The sequence below is a fragment of the Agelaius phoeniceus genome, chromosome 19, assembly GCF_051311805.1.
Source record: "Agelaius phoeniceus isolate bAgePho1 chromosome 19, bAgePho1.hap1, whole genome shotgun sequence".
Classification (NCBI taxonomy): Eukaryota; Metazoa; Chordata; class Aves; order Passeriformes; family Icteridae; genus Agelaius; species Agelaius phoeniceus.
The window spans coordinates 12,317,231-12,336,017 of record NC_135283.1 but is presented as its reverse complement, the minus strand read 5'-3'; the positions used below and the strand labels follow the sequence as shown (position 1 = coordinate 12,336,017).

At 54.6% G+C, this 18,787-nt stretch overlaps 1 protein-coding gene across 5 annotated transcripts in view; it reads left to right on the top strand.

Annotated features, from left to right (window-relative positions):
• SLC39A11 (solute carrier family 39 member 11) overlaps window positions 1-17,361 on the top strand; it is a 75,440-nt gene extending 58,079 nt beyond the window's left edge. For all 5 annotated transcript variants that reach the window (XM_054644976.2, XM_054644975.2, XM_077188277.1 and 2 more), the window contains exons 7-10: window positions 1,258-1,327; window positions 14,573-14,671; window positions 16,006-16,164; window positions 16,751-17,361. In XM_054644976.2, coding sequence (XP_054500951.2) covers window positions 1,258-1,327; window positions 14,573-14,671; window positions 16,006-16,164; window positions 16,751-16,829 — 407 coding nt within the window. In that variant the 3' untranslated portion in view covers window positions 16,830-17,361. The remainder of the gene's footprint in view (window positions 1-1,257; window positions 1,328-14,572; window positions 14,672-16,005; window positions 16,165-16,750) is intronic.
• Window positions 17,362-18,787: the final 1,426 nt, after the last annotated feature.

Below are 18,787 nucleotides of genomic sequence, written 5' to 3'. Positions count from 1 at the left end.
AATGGGGGGTTTAAACCCCAAAAATTGGAATTTTAAACCAAAGGGAAAAAAATACTGAGGCTTTGGTGCTTTCTGAAAATAATTTTTTTTTTTCTGGGAAGGCTTTTCAGCTGTTTTCCTTGGGGTTTATGGGATTAACTGTATTTAAAATGATGGGATTAGCTGCATTTAAAATTATGGGATTAGCTGTAACGTACAATAATCTGCAAGGCAGGGATTTTCCTCATGGAATTTGGGTTTCCTTGTGCTTTGGAGCCTGTCCCTGCTGGGAGGGGAACGAGGCCACCAGGCTGAAAAAAACCCCCAAAAATGGGGATTTTAAACCCCAAAAATGGGGGGTTTAAATCCCAAAAATGGGGGTTTTAAACCCCAAACATTGGAATTTTAAACCAAAGGGGAAAAAAAACCCCGAGGCTTTGGTGCTTTCTGAAAATATTTTTTTTTTCCTGGGAAGGCTTTCCAGCTGTTTTCCTTGGGGTTTATGGGATTAACTGTATTTAAAATGATGGGATTAGCCACATTTAAAATGATGGGATTAGCTGTAACGTACAATAATCTGCAAGGCAGGGATTTTCCGGTGGGATTTGGGCTCCTTTGGGGCCTGTCCCTGCAGGTGCTGTGCTGGTTTTGGGGCACACAATGAGGAGGGGGCCCTGCTGGGACCCGGTCCTGGTCCAGCCCAGCTCCTGGTGGGTTCCTGGGATGAGCTGGGCTTTGCTTGGTCTGGAATCCACCCAGCTCTGCTGGGCCTGAGCCTCTTGGAGCTGCTTGGCTCCCTGGGGAAATCCCATTCCAGCTGCTGGGGACTGGGGTCTTTTCCCTTTCTTTGCACTCATCCATCCAGAACCTCCTCCCTGTGCTGGGTTCAGGGTGGGCAGTGCTGGGTGGGATTCTCCTGAGAGGCTGGGAGGCCTCAGAGGGAAAGAAAAGCAGCATTGATTATTATCTCTGCTGTGGTGCCTCTGGGATTGGTCTCATGGGGTTGTTTCTAATTCATGGCCAATCACAGCCCAGCTGGCCCAGACTCTCTGGTCAATCACAAGATTTTTTTTATCCTTTTCCCTTTCCCTTCCCTTCTTTCAGTATAGTTTTAATATATAATTTTCTTTTAATATAATATATATCACAAAATAATAAATCAGCCTTCAGAAACATGGAGCCAAGGTTCTCCTCTCCTCCCTCATCCTGGACAAACACCAGCACCACCACATGGGGCTGCACCTCACTGGTCCTTACTGGTGTTTCCCTGTGTTTCAGAGGGCCTGGCAGTGGGAGTTGGCTTTGGAGCTGTTGGGAAGTCCCAGTCTGCCACATTCCAGAGTGCCAGGTAAGAGCTGGTCCTGCTTTCTGTGTGCCCCTCTGGGATCCCTGGGGAGAGGCAGCTGAGTGTCCCCGTGGGTGCTGCTGGCCCTCAGGAGGCGCACCCAGGGATTTTGGGGTGTTCATCCACCCCCTTCTCCTGCTAAAGGGAAAATAAACCTGGAGGGGAGCTGGGAAAAATGGGAGGAAAGGATAATGAACGTGGAGCAGAGCTGGGGAAATGGGAGGAAGGGGAAATAAACCTGGAGAAATGGGAGGAAAGGGAAATAAACTGGGAGAAATGGGAGGAAGGGGAAATAAACTGGGAGAAATGGGAGGAAGGGGAAATAAACTGGGAGAAATGGGAGGAAGGGGAAATAAACTGGGAGAAACGGGAGGAAGGGAAATAAACTGGGAAAAATGGGAGGAAGGGGAAATAAACCTGGAGAAATGGGAAGAAAGGGAAATAAATCTGGAGAAATTGGAGGAAGGGAAAATGGACCTGGAGAAATGGGAGGAAGGGAAAATAAACCTGGAGCAGAGATGGAGAAACAAGAGGAAGGGATGATAAACCTGGAGTGGAGCTGGAGAAATGGGAGGAAAGGATAATGAACGTGGAGCAGAGCTGGAGAAATGGGAAGAAGGGGAAATAAACCTGGAGAAACAGGAGGAAGGGGAAATAAATCTGGAGAAATGGGAGGAAGCGGAAATAAACCTGGAGAAATGGGAGGAAAGGGAAATAAACCTGGAGAAATGGGAGGAAGGGGAAATAAACCTGGAGAAATGGGAGGAAGGGAAAATAAACCTGGAGCTGTGCTGGAGAAATGGGAGGAAGGGGAAATAAACCCAGAGAACTGGGAGGAAAGGGAAATAAACTGGGAGAAATGGGAGGAAAGGGAAATAAATCTGGAGAAACAGGAGGAAGGGAAAATGAACCTGAAGCGGAGCTGGAAAAAATGGGAGGAAGGGAAAATAAACCTGGAGGAACAAGAGGAAGGGATGATAAACCTGGAGGAAGAGGAGGAAGGGAAAATGAACCTGAAGAAACAGGAGGAAGGGATGATAAACCTGGAGGAAGGGATGATAAACCTGGAGGAAGAGGAGGAAGGGATGATGGGCCCGGAGGAAGGGGAGGAAGGGATGATAAACCTGGAGGAAGGGATGATGGGCCCGGGGCTGGGCCGGAGCTGCTGCCGAGGCTCTGCAGGGGCTGCCGGCACCTCTCGGTGGCCGCCCTGCGAACGGCAGCTCCCGCCGGGCTCTGCCTGGGCTCGGCTTTTCCCTGGAATTCGCACCGGGAGAGCGGGATCGGCTCCAGGGAGAAATCCCTGCCTGGGAGGGTGGGGACGGCCCTGGCTCCCTGCAGCTCCCAGGCCAGGCTGGGGCAGCTGGGGAGGGAACCATGGGTGGATCTTTGAGGTTCCTTCCATCCCAAACTATGCCATGGTTCCTGCTGAAGGATCTGTGGGGTCCAGCCAGGCTGATTTGGATCCATCCACGCAGATTTGGATCCATCCAGGGTGATTTTGGATCCATCCAGGCAGACTTTTGGGTCCATCCAGGCTCATTTAGGGTCCATCTGGGCAGATTTTTGACCTCTCCAGGCATATTTTTGGGTCCATCCAGGCTGTCCAGCCCTTTCTCTGTCCAGGCTCAAGCTGTGCCCTACAAAGACACATCCCAAACCTTCCATTCCCATTCCCTGTCCCATCCCAGACCCCAGGGAGAAGAGCAGGATCCTCCAGCTTTACTCCCTGGAGTAGAGAGCAGGATCCTCCAGCTTTACTCCCTGCTCCCCTCAGCTCTGGCCATAAAAGGCTCCTCACAAAGGCAGCAGAGCTGCAACAAAAGGAGATTTTTGATGTGCTGGATCAGCTCAGGCATCCTGGCAATCCCTGGGATCTGGGAGGGTCCTGGGGTTCCCCATCCTGCCCAGGATCCTGGGATTCCCCATCCTGCCCATCATCCCAGCTCATCCAGGATCCAGAGGTTCTCGTTCCTGCCCAGGATCCTGGGATTTCTCATCCTGTCCATAATCCAGGATCCTGGGATTCCCCATCCTGCCCATCATCCCAGCTCATCCAGGATCCCGGGATTCCCCTGTCCCGCCCCTGTCCCGGGATTCTCCTGCGCGTTTCTTTGCTGCCACCGGGTGTTCAGCTCCGCTCCTGCGCCCGGGATCCTCCGGGAGCTGCAGCTGGATCGGAGCCCCCGGCCGGGATTCTCAGACGTGGGGGGAACACACGGAGAGGCCATGCCTGGGAATGGGGATGGGGACGGGAACAGGAAAGGGGATGGGAATGAGGTAGGGAACGGGGACAGGGATGGGAATGAGATAGGGAACAGGAATAGGGAACGGGGATGGGAACAGGAACAGGAAAGGGAATGGGGACCAGAATGGGGATGGGAATGGGAATGGGAATGGGAACCAGAATAGGATTGGGAATGGGAACAGGAATGGGAATGGGGATGGGAATGGGAACCAGAATGGGGATGGGGATGGGAATGGGAACAGGAATGGGGATGGGAACCAGAATAGGATTGGGAATGGGAACGGGAACAGGAATGGGAACGGGAATGGGAATGGGAACCAGAATTGGGATGGGAACCAGAATAGGATTGGGAATGGGAACGGGAACAAGAATGGGAACGGGAACCAGAATGGGAATGGGAATAGGAATGGGAACAGGAATGGGGATGAGAATGGTAACAGGAATGGGAATGGGAACCAGAATGGGGATGGGAACGGGAGCAGGAATGGGAATGGGAACAGGAATGGGAATGGGAACAGGAATGGGAACGGGAACCAGAATGGGAATGGGAATAGGAATGGGAACAGGAATGGGGATGAGAATGGTAACAGGAATGGGAATGGGAACCAGAATGGGGATGGGAACGGGAGCAGGAATGGGAATGGGAACAGGAATGGGAATGGGAACAGGAATGGGAACGGGAACCATAATGGGGATGGGAATGGGAACAGGAATGGGAATGAGAACAGGAATGGGGATGGGAACAGGAATGGGAACGGCTCCCCAGTGCCAGAGGGCAGGACTGGGTGGGACACTGGGAAGGAATTGTTCCTGTGAGAGGCGGGGATGGAACTGCCGGGGAAGCTGTGGCTGCCCCATCCCTGGAACGGGGTTTGGAGCAGCCGGGGCGGTGCCAGGTGCCCCTTTTGGGGTGTTTTGCGTGGGGGCTGAGCTGTTCCCATCCCCCGCTGCCTGCAGGGCTGGGAATGTTGGGAATTCCCAGAGGGTGGGAACAGCTCAGGACAAAGTGCAGAGGGGACAGGAGAGGGGACAGCGCCAGGGCAGGGCGGGAGTGGCCAGCAGGGGAAGGTTCCGTCCGGGAATGGGGAATGGGGAGGGCAGGAGCTGCTCCTGGCCGCCCTCCAGGCAGGAAGGGCAAGGGAAGGGCAGCCCTGGCTGGGGAAAGCTGCTCCGGCTCCTCCTGAGCGGCGCGGGAGGGACCCGGAGCCTCCCTGCCCTGCCCTGCCCTGCCCTCCCTCCTTGGGGGCTGCTGTGACAGGAGCCAGGTGGGGCTGGAGCTGCTGGAGCAGGAAAGGGGTTTGGAAAGGGGACACAGAGGGGACAGGCAAATCCTGAATCTGCCCCTCCCTAATGCTGGATCTGCACCTCCCAAATCCCGAATCTGCCCCTCCCTAATGCTGAATCTGCCCCTTCCTGATCCCGAATCTGCCCCTCCCAAATCCACGGGATTCTGGAACTGGTGGCAGGGAAGACTCCTGGTCCTCCTGGCATCCTCGTATCCATTCCCTGAGTCCTGGCATCCCTGCTCCCAAATCTGCCCCTCCCAAATCCATGGGGTTCCAGAACTGGTGGCAGGGAAGACTCCTGGTCCTCCTGGCATCCTGGTGTCCCTGAGTCCTGGCATTCCTCCTCCTGAATCTGCATCTCCCAAATCTCAAATCTTCATTTCCCAAATCCTGAATCTGCCCCTCCAAAATCCCAAATCTTCCCCTTCCAAATCCCAAATCAGCACCCGTCAAATCCTGAATCCGCATCTCCCAAATCCTGGATCTGCATCTCCCAAATCCTAAATCTGCATCTCCCAAATCCCGAATCTGCACCTCCCAAATCTAATTCGAGGCCTTTTCTAAGGTCTCAGATCAAATCTTGTATTTAATTTCAAGCTGCTTTAATTTACAACCCCAAAGTTCTAAAAATTCTTTCCATTTCCAATTGGAACAGGTTTGCTCCAGAGCTCATCCTGGCTCTCTGTGGGTGCAGGGAAAGGGGAAATTCCCTTTTATTGTGGAGCAGAGTTAACCTGGAAATTCACTTTTACTATGGAGCAGAGTTAACCTGGAAATTCACTTTTATTATGGAGCAGAGTTAACCTGGAAATTCCCTTTTATTAGGGAGCAGAGTTAACCTGGAAATTCATGGAAATTCACTTTTATTAAGGAGCAGAGTTAACCTGGAAATTCGCTTTTTTTAGGGAGCAGAGTTAACCTGGAAATTCACTTTTATTGTGGAGCAGAGTTAACCTGGAAATTCACTTTTATTAGGGAGCAGAGTTAACCTGGAAATTCACTTTTATTAGGGAGCAGAGTTAACCTGGAAATTCACTTTTATTGTGGAGCAGAGTTAACCTGGAAATTCATGGAAATTCACTTTTTTTATGGAGCAGAGTTAACCTGGAAATTCATGGAAATTCACTTTTATTATGGAGCAGAGTAAACCTGGGGGTGCCCAGCTCAGCCTGCCCTGGGTTCCCATGGACCATCCCAGCCCCATCCTCAATTTCCTGCCTGAAATCCCTGTTGGGACGGAGGGGAAAGGAGCAGGGGAGGGATGGGAACAGAAATGTCCCCCCCTGGATGGAGCTGGGGATGCTTCCTGCAGCCCAGCACAATGGTTCCCATTCATGCTGGCCTTGTTTGGATCTGCTGTGCCCAGGGATTGTTTCCTGTCCAGCTCTGGTGCAACAGAGAGCAGAGGAGCCCTGGGCTGACAGGGCAGCCTTTGAGCAGGGCTTGGAAAATGTTATTCCATGGGACAGCCTGTGCCTCCCACGCTGTGTCTGTGGGGAAAAACACAAAAAAAAAGAAAAAAAATTGTTTGATGAATGTAGGGAGATTGAAACCAGGCAAAAATGTTCAGCTGTGTTCCCTGGGGATGAATGGAGTCATTGTGGCACTGTGGGGTTTTCCCTCGCACACTCACAGGTCTGGCTCTGCTGGGGATGGACCCAGAGGAGCTCAGAGAGAGCAAAGATCCTCAGGAGGGGCTGGAGCCACCTCTGGCAGAGCAGGAACACCCCTAGGAAATGCCCCCGAGCTGGAATCTGCATCTCCCAAATCCCAAATCTGCATCTCCCAAATCCTGAATCTGCATCTCCCAAATCTGCCCCTCCCAAATCCTGAATCTGCATCTCCCAAATCTGCATCTCCCAAATCCCAAATCTGCATCTCCCAAATCTGCATCTCCCAAATCCTGAATCTGCATCTCCCAAATCTGCATCTCCCAAATCCTGAATCTGCATCTCCCAAATCCCAAATCTGCATCTCCCAAATCTGCATCTCCCAAATCCCGAATCAGCATCTCCCAAATCCCAAATCAGCATCTCCCAAATCTGCATCTCCCAAATCCCAAATCAGCATCTCCCAAATCCTGAATCTGCATCTCCTGAATCTGCATCTCCCAAATCTTCCCCTCTCAAATCCCAAATCTCCCCCCACCTTTCCTGTATCCCAGGAAGGGGAGCAGAGCCAAGCCCAGCCCTGGGTCCGGAACAGGGGGAAGATGAAGATGCTCATTAATCACCTTTTAATCCCCTTTTAATCATCAGCCTGGCCTGGGGGTGTTCCCTGGGGAGCTGGGAGGTGCCTGCAGGGCTGGGCTGGCCCTGGGGGCTCTCCCAGCTCAGCTCTGGGGTGAGGAGGGGGCCCTGAGCTGCACCCTGGCCTGACAGAGGGGAGGGAAATCATCCCTGGGTTATCAGGATAAATCCTCGTTTTGCATCCCTGATCCTGGCATTAAACCCTGGCTTTATCACTAATCCCAGCTCTTATCTCACATCCCAGATTTATCACACATCCCTGGTTTTATCACATATCCCAGATTTATCACACATCCCTGGGTTACCACACATCCCTCTTTTTATCACACATCCCTGGGTTATCAGGATAAATCCTCGTTTTGCATCCCTGATTCTGGCATTAAACCCTGGCCTTATCACTAATCCCAGGTTTTATCACACATCCCAGATTTATCACATATCCCAGATTTACCACATATCCCAGATTTACCACATATCCCAGATTTATCACACATCCTTGGGTTATCACACATCCCTGGGTTATCACACATCCCTGATTTTGGCATTAATCACTGGTTTATCAGGGATAAACCCTCATTTTAAATCCCTGGGGAGAACAGGGAAGGAACGGCTCTGTGGAGCAGGGTTTAACTGAGGAGAACCTCAGTGGAACAGGGTTTAACAGGGGAGCAGAGGGAAGGGGCAGCTGGGTGGAACAGGGTTTAACAGGGGAGCAGATGTGTGGAACAGGGTTTAACAGAGGAGCAGCTGTGTGGAACAGGGTTTAACAGGGGAGTAGAGGGAAGTAGAAGCTCTGTGGAACAGGGTTTAAGAGGGGAGAACAGGGAAGGAACAGCTGTGTGGAACAGGGTTTAACAGGGGAGCAGAAGGAAGGAGAAGCTGGGTGTTAAACCCTGTGTGGAACAGGGTCTAACAGGGGAATAGAGGGAAGTAGAAGCTCTGTGGAACAGGGTTTAACAGAGGAGCAGCTCTGTGTGGAGCATGGTTTAACTGAGGAGAAGCTGTGTGGAACAGGGTTTAAGAGGAGAGCAGAGGGAAGGAGCAGCTGGGTGTTAAACCCTGTGTGGAACAGGGTCTAACAGGGGAATAGAGGGGAGGAGAAGCTCTGTGGAACAGGGTTTAAGAGGGGAGAACAGAGAAGGAACAGCTCTGTGGAACAGGGTCTAACAGGGGCGAACAAGGAAGGAACAGCTCTGTGGAACAGGGTTTAACAGGAGAGCAGAAGGAAGGAGAAGCTGTGTAGAGCAGGGTTTAACAGGGGAGAAGCTCTGCGGAGCAGGGTTTAACAGGGCAGCAGCTGTGTGGAACAGGGTCTAACAGGGGAATAGAGGGAAGGAGAAACTGTGTGGAACAGGATTTAAGAGGGGAGAACAGGGAAGGAGCAGCTGTGTGGAACAGGGTTTAACAGAGAAGCAGCTCTGTGGAGCAGGGTTTAACTGAGGAACAGCTGTGTGGAACAGGGTTTAACAGAGGAGAACAGGGAAGGAGAAGCTGTGTGGAACAGGGTTTAGCTGGGGAAAGGAGCAGCTGGGTGGAACAGGGTTTAACAGGAGAGCAGAGGGAAGGAGAAACTGTGTGTTAAACCCTCTGTGGGACAGGGGAGGGCAGGGAAGGAGCAGAGAGAGGGAGCAGCTGTGTGGAACAGGGGAGAACAGAGGAGCAGCTGTGTGGAACAAGGTCTAACAGGAGAGCAGAATGAAGGAGCAGCTGTGTGTTAAACCCTGTGTAGAACAGAGTCTAACAGGGGAGTAGAGGGAAGAAGAAGCTCTGTGGAACAGGGTCCAACAGGGGAGAACAGGGAAGGAGCAGCTCTGTGGAACAGGGTCTAACAGGAGCGAACAAGGAAGGAACAGCTGTGTGGAGCAGGGTTTAACAGGAGAGCAGAAGGAAGGAGAAGCTGGGTGTTAAACCCTGTGTGGAACGGGGTTTAACAGAGGAGCAGCTCTGTGGAACAGGGTTTAACTGAGGAACAGCTGTGTGGAACAGGGTTTAAGAGGGGAGCAGAAGGAAGGAGAAGCTCTGTGGAACAGGGTTTAACAGGGGAGCAGAAGGAAGGAGAAGCTCTGTGGAACAGGGTTTAACAGGGGAGAACAGGGAAGGAGCAGCTGTGTAGAACAGGGTTTAACAGGGCAGCAGCTGTTTGGAACAGGGTCCAACAGGTAGGGCAGGTCTGGGGAAAGGGCCCCGTGAGCTCCTTCCCACCTGCAGCCCTGATCAAACACCTCGGCGGGCGGCCCGGGGGCAGCCGTGATGTAATCGCAGCAGCCACAAACAATCGGGCCTTTCAGGGCCCGATAACAATCCCAACAGTATGGAAGGGCTGCCATGCAAGAATACACATGCACATTCTCCACTGCGGGGAACTGAAAGCCCGAGTGAAAAGGGGCTTGTTAAGAATATGTAGCCTGCTTTCATAATCACTCCCTCAAAGAATAGGCCCTTGAAAACAAGGCTTTAGGCTTATAGAAGGCTTTCTGTGCCTTGACCTTGCAAATATGCAGAGATGCCAACTTTTTTTTTTTTTTGCAAGTGAACTTGGAGTTTCTCAGCGTGGTGCCGGAGCAGTTGGCAGCAGAGGGGGGTAGGAGCTCCAGCCTGGGATGTTCCATGGGGAACCCCAGCAGCAGGGCATGGATTCACCTTTTCTTCCCAAAACCTGGGCTCTGCTGCGTGGCAGGGTGAGCCAAGGGCAGGGCAGAGCTCACCTGTGGGTGCCGGGGGTTCTGTGCCTGGTTTGGGGCAGTTCTGGGGGACGTGGCCATCCCGTGGCTGTCACCACCCTGGTTCTACAGACAGGGAGGTGGAGGCAGAGCTGGGAAGGGCAACGCATCCAGTGTGTGTTGGGTCCTTGATGCTTCCAAGGACATGGAGGCTGTTGTGCCCACTGGAGGGGTCACCCAGGTGCCATTTCTGTGCTGGTGACAGAGCCTGGGGACGCTCTGGCGCATCCCCAGGCAGAGTCGGGTGTGATTTTCCCTGGATGTGCTTAGGCTGGGGATGAGCTGCAGCTTGTCCCGCCCCATCCACAGAATCCCAGGATCACCGAGGCTGGAAAAGCTCTCCAAGGTCACTCAGCCCAGCCTGTGCCTGATCCCCACCTTGTCACCAGCCCAGAGCACCGAGTGCCGCATCCTTGGGCACCTCCAGGGGTGGCAAAAATCCGACCAGACGGGAGCTGAGTCCCCCCCTTTGTACCCTGTACCCCACCTTTCTTCTCCTCTCTTTGGAGACCCCAAACCCTTCGCCCCGCGGGTTTTGGTGGCTCACGGCCGTGTCCCCCCCGTGTCCCCGGGCTGTGTCTCCGTGCTGTGTTTTTAACAATGTATTCCCCGCTGCAGCAGCCCGGGGAAGCCTTCCAAGGATCCGCACCTATTCCCGTCAAAAGGCGCCTTTGTTCCCCTGGACACAATGGCACAATGACAGACACAATGACACAATGCGGCTTTGATTGCTCCTGCCCGCCCCGGGGCTGCTGCTGCTGCTGCTGCGGGGGAAGGTGTGAGCCGAGGCACGGCCCTGGGATGGGATGGAGTGTCCCTTGGGATGGGAACATTCCTTGGCATGGAGTATTCCTCAGGATGGGAATATCCCTTGGGATGGGATATCCTTTGGGACAGGATGGCCCTTGGGACAGGGCTACCCCTTTGGATGTGCTGTCCTTTGGGATGGAAATGTCCTTTGGGATGCCACATCTCTTGGGATGGGAGAATACCTTGGGATTGGGCTATCCCTTGGGACAGAATATCCCTTTGGATGGTATGTCCTTTGGGACAGGCTATCCATTTGGATGGGCTATCCCTTGGGACAGAATATCCACTGGGATGGGATGTCCTTTGGGACATGATATCCCTATGGATGGGCTGTCCCTAGGGATGGTCTACCCCTTGGTTCTGAGCATCCTTTGGGATGGGATATCCCTTGGGATGGAGGTTCCGTTGGGACTGAGTATCATTTGGGATGGGGTATCCCTTGGGATGAGAGTATCCCTTGGGATGGAGTATCATTTGAGACAGGAATATCCCTTGGGACATGACATCCTTTGGGATGGGTGTATCCTTTGGGATGGAGTGTCCCTTGGGACAGGATATCCCTTGGGATGGCGGATCTCTTGAAATGGGATGTCCCTTGGGGTGGAATATCCCTTGGGATGGATTTATTTGGAACACCGGAGGTGAATCCTCCCTTTTCTTTCTCCTGGCCAGAACAGGGGTGGCCCCGTTGGGGCAGTGGCCTGAGGAAGGCATTAGGAATGTTCAGGTGTTCCCTTGGCAGGGAGGATTCCCATTCCCTGGGGTGTCCCTGGTGGCAGGGAATGTGTGGTCCCTGGGGAATGGGGCCTGCTGAGCAGATCCTGTGGGAAAAGGGAGGAAATGGGGGCCAGGAGATGTCAGGGACGTTCCCAGTGTGGTGCTGAGCCCAGCAGGTCCCTCCTGCCCCAAGGAGCGCCACGAGCAGGGCCAGAGGTGGCCTCGCACTGTCCCTGGTGGCCTCTGCTCTGTGTGTGTCCCTCACGGAGGCTGCACCACGGGAACAGCACGGGAACAGCACGGGAGCAGCACGGGAACAGCACGGGAACAGCACGGGAACACCATGGGAAACACCACGGGAACACCATGGGAACAGCACGGGAACAACACGGGAACAGCATGGGAACAGCATGGGAAACACCACGGGAGCAGCACGGGAACGGCACGGGAACGGCACGGGAACAGCACGGGAACAGCATGGGAAACACCACGGGAGCAGCACGGGAACAGCACGGGAACAGCACGGGAACAGCACGGGAACAGCATGGGAAACACCACGGGAACACCATGGGAACAGCACGGGAACAGCACGGGAACAACACGGGAACAGCATGGGAAACACCACGGGAACACCATGGGAACAGCACGGGAACAGCACGGGAACAGCATGGGAAACACCACGGGAACAGCACGGGAGCAGCACGGGAACAGCACGGGAACAACACGGGAACAGCATGGGAAACACCACGGGAACACCATGGGAACAGCACGGGAACAGCACGGGAACACCATGGGAAACACCACGGGAACACCATGGGAACAGCACGGGAACAGCACGGGAACACCATGGGAACACCATGGGAACAGCACGGGAACGGCACGGGAACAGCACGGGAACACCCACATGTCCTGGGAAAAGGGATAAAATCCTGTCCTGGGCTGGGCTTTCATGGCAGCCCCAGCTGTAGGGCTGGGAATGGTTTTGGGAAACCCACATGGATTGTCCTGGGGTTGTTCCTGGTTTTGGGGAGTTTCTGGTTTTGGGAAATCCACATGGATTGTCCTGGGGTTATTCCTGGTTTTAGGGAGCCCACATGGATTGTCCTGGGGGTTATTCCTGCTTTTGGGAAACCCACATGGATTGTCCTGGTATTGTTCCTGGTTTTGAGGAGCCCACATGGATTGTCCTGGTGTTGTTCCTGGTTTTGGAGAGTTCTGGTTTTGGGGAGCCCAGATGGGTTGTCCTGGTGTTGTTCCTGGTTTTGGGGAGCCCACACGGATTGTCCTGGTGTTGTTCCCGGTTTTGGGGAGCCCACATGGATTGTCCTGGTGTTGTTCCTGGTTTTGGGGAGCCCACACGGATTGTCCTGGTGTTGTTCCTGGTTTTGGGGTGCCCACACGGATTGTCCTGGTGTTGTTCCTGGTTTTGGGGAGCCCACACGGATTGTCCTGGTGTTGTTCCTGGTTTTGGGGTGCCCACATGGATTATCCTCGTGTTGTTCCTGGTTTTGGGGAGCCCACATGGATTGTCCTGGCGGGTGTGTGGGAAGGAGAGCAGGGCCAAACCCCTGATGGTTTCTCCTGGATCTCCCCCCATTCCATCCCTTCCTCCCGCCCTCGGGGGTCAGCCTGGGGGTCCCAATTCCCGGTGGGATCGGGATGGGGGGGGAGCTCCCCACCCTTCCCACACAGACCCCTCCATTCACAGCTCCCTCCCTGCTAATTTGTTGTGGCCAGGAGCAGCAATAGCTGCTTTGTGCTGAGCCAGGGAAGGAGGGGGAAAAAAAAAAGCCCCAGAGCCCAGACAGCGGCTCCAGTGTTTTCCTGCAGGGATGGTTTTCCCCCTCCATCCTCCCTCTCTCTGCCTGGAATAATGTTTGTGATTGTGAGGGCCTGTCCTGCCCAGGGAAACCCAGAGCCTCTCCCCCTGGCCCTCCCCTCTTCTGTAAACCCTGGGAGAAGTTCAAACAACCCAGGGAGGTTTTTTCTCACCGGGCTTATTTTACTCATAGGAAACGAGGGGGTGTAAAAAGGGAGCAGGAACTGAGCTGGGAGAGGCTCTGGGGTCTCTCTGGGGTCACTCAGAGCCCCCAGGGTGGTGCCACTCTTGGTGTCCCCCAGTGCCACCAACAGAGCCCAGCAAAGGTGGGGAGAGGCTCCCGGGGTGGAGCAGGGATGTGTGGGGAGCCTGGGATGCCCCATTTGGTGCCTGAAATGTTCCCCCAAAATCCCCAACCCCAGCCACGCACAGCTCCAGCAGAAACCCAGTGGGAGCTGCTCAGGGAGGGAATTCTTCCCTATGAGGACAAAATCCTTCCCTGGCAGGGTGGGGAGGCCCTGGGATGGAATTCCCAGAGCAGCTGGGGCTGCCCCTGGGTCCCTGGCAGTGCCCAAGGCCGGGCTGGGCAGGGCTGGGAGCAGCCTGGGACAGTGGAGGTGTCCCTGCCATGGCAAGGGGTGGAATGGGATGGGATTGAAAATCCCTCCCCACCCAAAGCATTCCAGGACTTTGGGATTCCGTGACTGATGGACAGCCCTGCGCTCCCCTCTGCTGAGTTTGACCCCGGAGGTTCCAAGTGTTCCCTTTCCATGGGATGCAAGAGGAGGAAAAGAGGGAAAGCAAAAAAAGAGGGAAAGCAAAATAAAGAGGGGAAGCAAAAAAAGAGGGAAAGCAAAATAAAGAGGGGAAGCAAAATAAAGAGGGAAAGCAAGAAAAGAGGGGAAGCAAAATAAAGAGGGAAAGCAAGAAAAGAGGGAAAGCAAAGCCCTGTGGCTGTTGGGGCCCCTCTGGCAGAGCCCCCCAGGAGGGAGGAAGCTGAGCCCCCTTAAACCTGGGCTGCTCCAGGTCCAGCACTGGGAATGCTGCATCTCCTGGGAATGCTGCATCTCCTGGGAATGCTGCATTTCCTGGGAATGCTGCTCCAGGTGCAGCACTGGGAATGCTGCAGCTCCCAGGAATCCTTGGGCTGGAATCCCTCCCAGGACAAATCTCCTCTCCTCCATCTGCTCCCTGCTGCTCCGTGGGCTGGTGCTGGAGCTGGTGGAAGCTCTGCAGCTCTTGGGGGATGGAATTTGCTGGGATCCTGTTAAATTTGGGCACTGGGGCTGGGAGCTCTTCCAGTGAATCCTTGATCCCGTCCCTTTATCCCAGCAGCCCATCCCAGGCTGAGCTTTGCCCCCCTGACATAAACAAATGGATCTATTTGTGCTTTTTTTAGGAACTTAGCCATTGGGATTGGGATCCAGAACTTCCCAGAGGGCCTGGCTGTCAGCCTGCCCCTGCGTGGCGCTGGATTTTCCACCTGGAAAGCTTTCTGGTGAGCTCTGCCTGTGCTGCAGGGAAAGGAGCCTGCACCAGCCCCTCCTGCCTCCGAGCCCCCACATCCACCCTCGTTCTGGATCCGCTGTGTTCCCTCTGCTGCTGGGGGTGCTGCAGCTCCCCAGCACTGTCCCGCTCCTTCCACACCCTCCAAGCCCAGATCCCAGCCCCTGGATCCCAGGGATGCATCCCTGATCAGCCATCACATCCCAGGGATGCATCCCTGATCAACCATCACATCCCAGGGATGCATCCCTGATCCCAACCATCACATCCCAGGGATGCATCCCTGATCCCAGCAATCACCACATCCCAGGGATGCATCCCTGATCAGCCATCACATCCCAGGGATGCATCCCTGATCAGCCATCACATCCCAGGGGATGAATCCCTGATCCCAACCATCACCACATCCCAGGGGATGCATCCCTGATCCCAACCATCACATCCCAGGGATGCATCCCTGATCAGCCATCACATCCCAAGGATGAATCCCTGATCCCAGCAATCACCACATCCCATGATCCCTGAATCCCATGCCCTGAATCCCTGATCCCAACCATCACCACATCCCATTCCAGTGCCTGTGCTGAGCTCCAGATCCTGCCCTGCCATTATTATTATTATTATTATTATTATTATTATTATTATTATTATTACTACTATTTAATTTTTACATCATTTTTCTTTCCCTTCAGGCTGCATTTCAACCCCACCTCTATTTTCCCCCTTTTCCCTGAGGTGCAAAAGCCAAGGGCACAAACCCTGGGAGCAGGAGCTGCGTTCCTGCTCCTGCCCTGCTCTGCTGATGGATGGAGGGAGGGAGGGGGAGGCTCCCAAACTGCTCCAAAATTTTGTTTTCCTTTCCTCCCACCCACCTCCTTAAGTGCTGGGACTTGCAGCAGGATTGCTGCTGCTGAGAAAGGATTTCCCATGGTCCAGAGAGGTGTGAACAATCCTAGAGGGAAAGAAAAGGAGTGGGCAGGACGTGGTGTCCTGGAGGAGTGGGCCAGGTGTCCTCTTTGGGGCTGAGTTGTGCTGATTGCAAATGTTCCCTCTGCCCTGGAGCTGGATCCCCAAATCCCACAGAGCTGCTGGGGGCAGGAATTAGATCCTGCCTGGAAAACTCAGCTGGGAAATGGTCAAAATTGTTATGTCCAACCCTTTCCTGTTGCCATGATCCAGGTGCCTTGGCCAGGTGTGGCAGTGTCTGACTCCTCCCGGGCACCGGGAGCAGCAGGGATGGGGAGATGTGAGCCCCTGATCCCTTTGGGATGGCTGTGCCAGCCCTGCTCCAGCTCTCCAGGCGTGTTCTGGCTGTTTTTGTGGCAGGTATGGGCAGCTGAGTGGGATGGTGGAGCCCCTGGCCGGGCTCCTGGGCGCCTGGGCCGTGGTGCTGGCGGAGCCGCTGCTGCCCTACGCGCTGGGATTCGCTGCTGGAGCCATGGTCTACGTGGTGATGGACGACATCATTCCCGAGGCACAGACCAGGTGAGGCCCCCCTCACCTGTGGGAGGGTCCCTCTTACCCCTGGGAGCAGGGAGGGTCCGTGGCAAGGGGGAGTTTGGGAGCAGAGGGATGGAAACAACCAGCCAAGGCTGCGGAGTGGGGATGGGCTCTGGATGGAGGGGCTGGGAATCCTCCAGGCACAAACTGAGAGAAAAGGGGAAAGTTACCCCATGGTTGGAGATGGGGTTTGGGATCCTGGGGGCTCAGGATACAGACATGTGGTCCCTCCCCATGCCAGGGAATGGGGGGGTCCCAGTTACCTCTGGGAACAAGGAGGGTCTGTGGGAAATGGGAGTTTGGGAGCAGAGGGGATGGAAACACCCAGCCAAGGCTGGGAAGTGCAAATGGGCTCTGGATGGGAGGGCTGGGAATCCTCCAGGAGGCAAACTGAGAGAAAAGGGGAAAGTTACCCCATGGGGATGGGGTTTGGGATCCTGGGGGCTCAGGATGCAGCCGTGGGGTTGCTGTGCTGCCTCCCCATGGGCAGGAGGGCTGGGATCATGGGGGCTGGGGTGGGACACGAGCAGCATTCCCTGCCCCAACACTCCCCTGTCCCCTCTCCCTGCAGTGGCAACGGGAAATTGGCATCCTGGACGTCCATCCTGGGCTTTGTGGTGATGATGTCCCTGGATGTGGGGCTGGGCTAGGGCAGGGCTGCATTCCCAGAGGACACAGCAGAGCCCGCGCCGCGGGATCGGGAGCCGCGCACGCCTTGGCCCGGGACTGGATCTGTACATAGAACTTTGGGATCTGGTTTGGTGTTGATTTCCTCTGATTTTGTATCTCCCCCTCCCCTCTGAGCTCCTGGCGATGGTTTCCAAGCACAAACATGGGTGGCTCCTCCCAGATCCTGGTTTGCTTTTCCTCTTGGAAGGGGCGGTGGATGATGCTGGGCTGGTTTCTCCGGGGAAAGGCATTTGGGATTCTGATCCTCTCTGTTCTGCCAGAGGTTGGGAATTCCCTGCCCCGTGTGGAGGCTGGTCTGGGGTCTTGAAATGGAGCAATCTCCTTATGGAGTGTGGAATTGCACCCTTTTTTGGGAAGGTTGAAGGCATTGGGACTGTGATGAGCCATGGGATCACAGGTCTCCCACATCCTGCTGCTCCTCAGGAGCACTGCAGGGAATTGGTTTGGATGCATGGAGATGGTCCAGGCAAATAAAGATGAATTTTCTTGGGATCTCTGCAAGAGGGAAATGTCATTTTTTCCTGAATGTGTCTCAGAGGGGCACTGCTCCAATGTGCTGTGTCCAATGCTCTGGGGTTTTCTACGGGAAAAAACCCCAGGAAAGGAGGATTTGAGTGTTTTCCCTGCAATTCCATGCGGAGCTGTCTGGGCTTCCAAGGGATTCTGGCTTTCAGCTGCTGCTTCCAGCAATCAGAACTCCCTGAAAAGGGCCAAGCAGAGGGGACAGAAACACCCAGCCACGGCCTGGGACATGGAGATGGGCTCTGGGGGAGTGACCCCACGGCTGGAGAGGGATTTGGGATCCTGGGGATGGCCCTGGGCCCCCAGCCCGTGTCCCTGCTTCCCCAAACCCCCCTGGGCATCACCTGCATCCCCTGGCTGCCTCCTGCTGCTCTGGAACTGGGGCTGGGACGTTCCAGACCCACCTTTGGTCCCCCCAAAGGGAACAGGCTGGAATAAACTGAGCTCTCCATTTTGTTCAGTCCTTGTTGGTTTTTTGTTTTTTTTTTTGATGGATTTCCTTTGTGTGTCCCTCTGGATGATCCAAAGCTCCTGTTTGCTGATGGATTTGACCTTTTAACTGTGATTGCTTTCAATAATTGGGAAATGGAGTTTGCACGGGGCTGTTCCCATGCCATAAACCCAGGGATTTGCTCCTCCTCCCTGCACTCTGCTGGGTTTCCTCTCTCCAGCCTCGCTGCTCCTGGCTTTCCAAGGTCCTCTATTGGCTGGGAAAGCTTCCTTGGGGCTGGGAAAAGAAGGGAAAAGCCAAGGAGAGGCAGTTTCACCCTGGGTGTGCATCCCTGGAACGGCGGGGCTGAGCTGGGTCCCTCCAGGCACGGGGGAAATTTGGGAATTCAGCCTTTGGCAGGATAAACAGGGGGGGTCAGGCCCTCTTTTGGAAAGGTGAGAGCTGTCCCTGCATGCCAGGGAAGGGATCTGCCACAGCTGGGAACCAGAGCCCTCCCAGAGCCCCATTCCCAGCGCTCTCCCTAATTCCACCCACACGGGAGGCTCTGGAAAGCTCTGAGCTCTCGGTCTCCAGCTTAAAAACCTTCAAATCCTCTGGGATGTCCATGCTTGGGGATCTCCAGCCTGTCAGGGACGTTTCCTGGTTTAATTCCCGGCGTGTGGTGCCAGCTGGTACAAAAAAAAAACCCATTGGAGAGTTGGAGGCAGCCTTGTAATCAGATTTCTGGGAGATAATGCCAAATCAAGCATTTAATCCTGCCTGGATGCAGCCAGGCCAGGTGGGGATGGAGCCCTGGGAAGGAGCAGGCAGGCAGGGAGGCAGAAATCCCAGAGGAAAATCCCATTTTTCTGCTTGTCCTCTGGAGGAAAATGAAATGATTCTCCCCATTCCTTGGGGTGAGGGGAAGCTGCCACAGGGCCAGGACTGAAATTACCCCTGGGGACA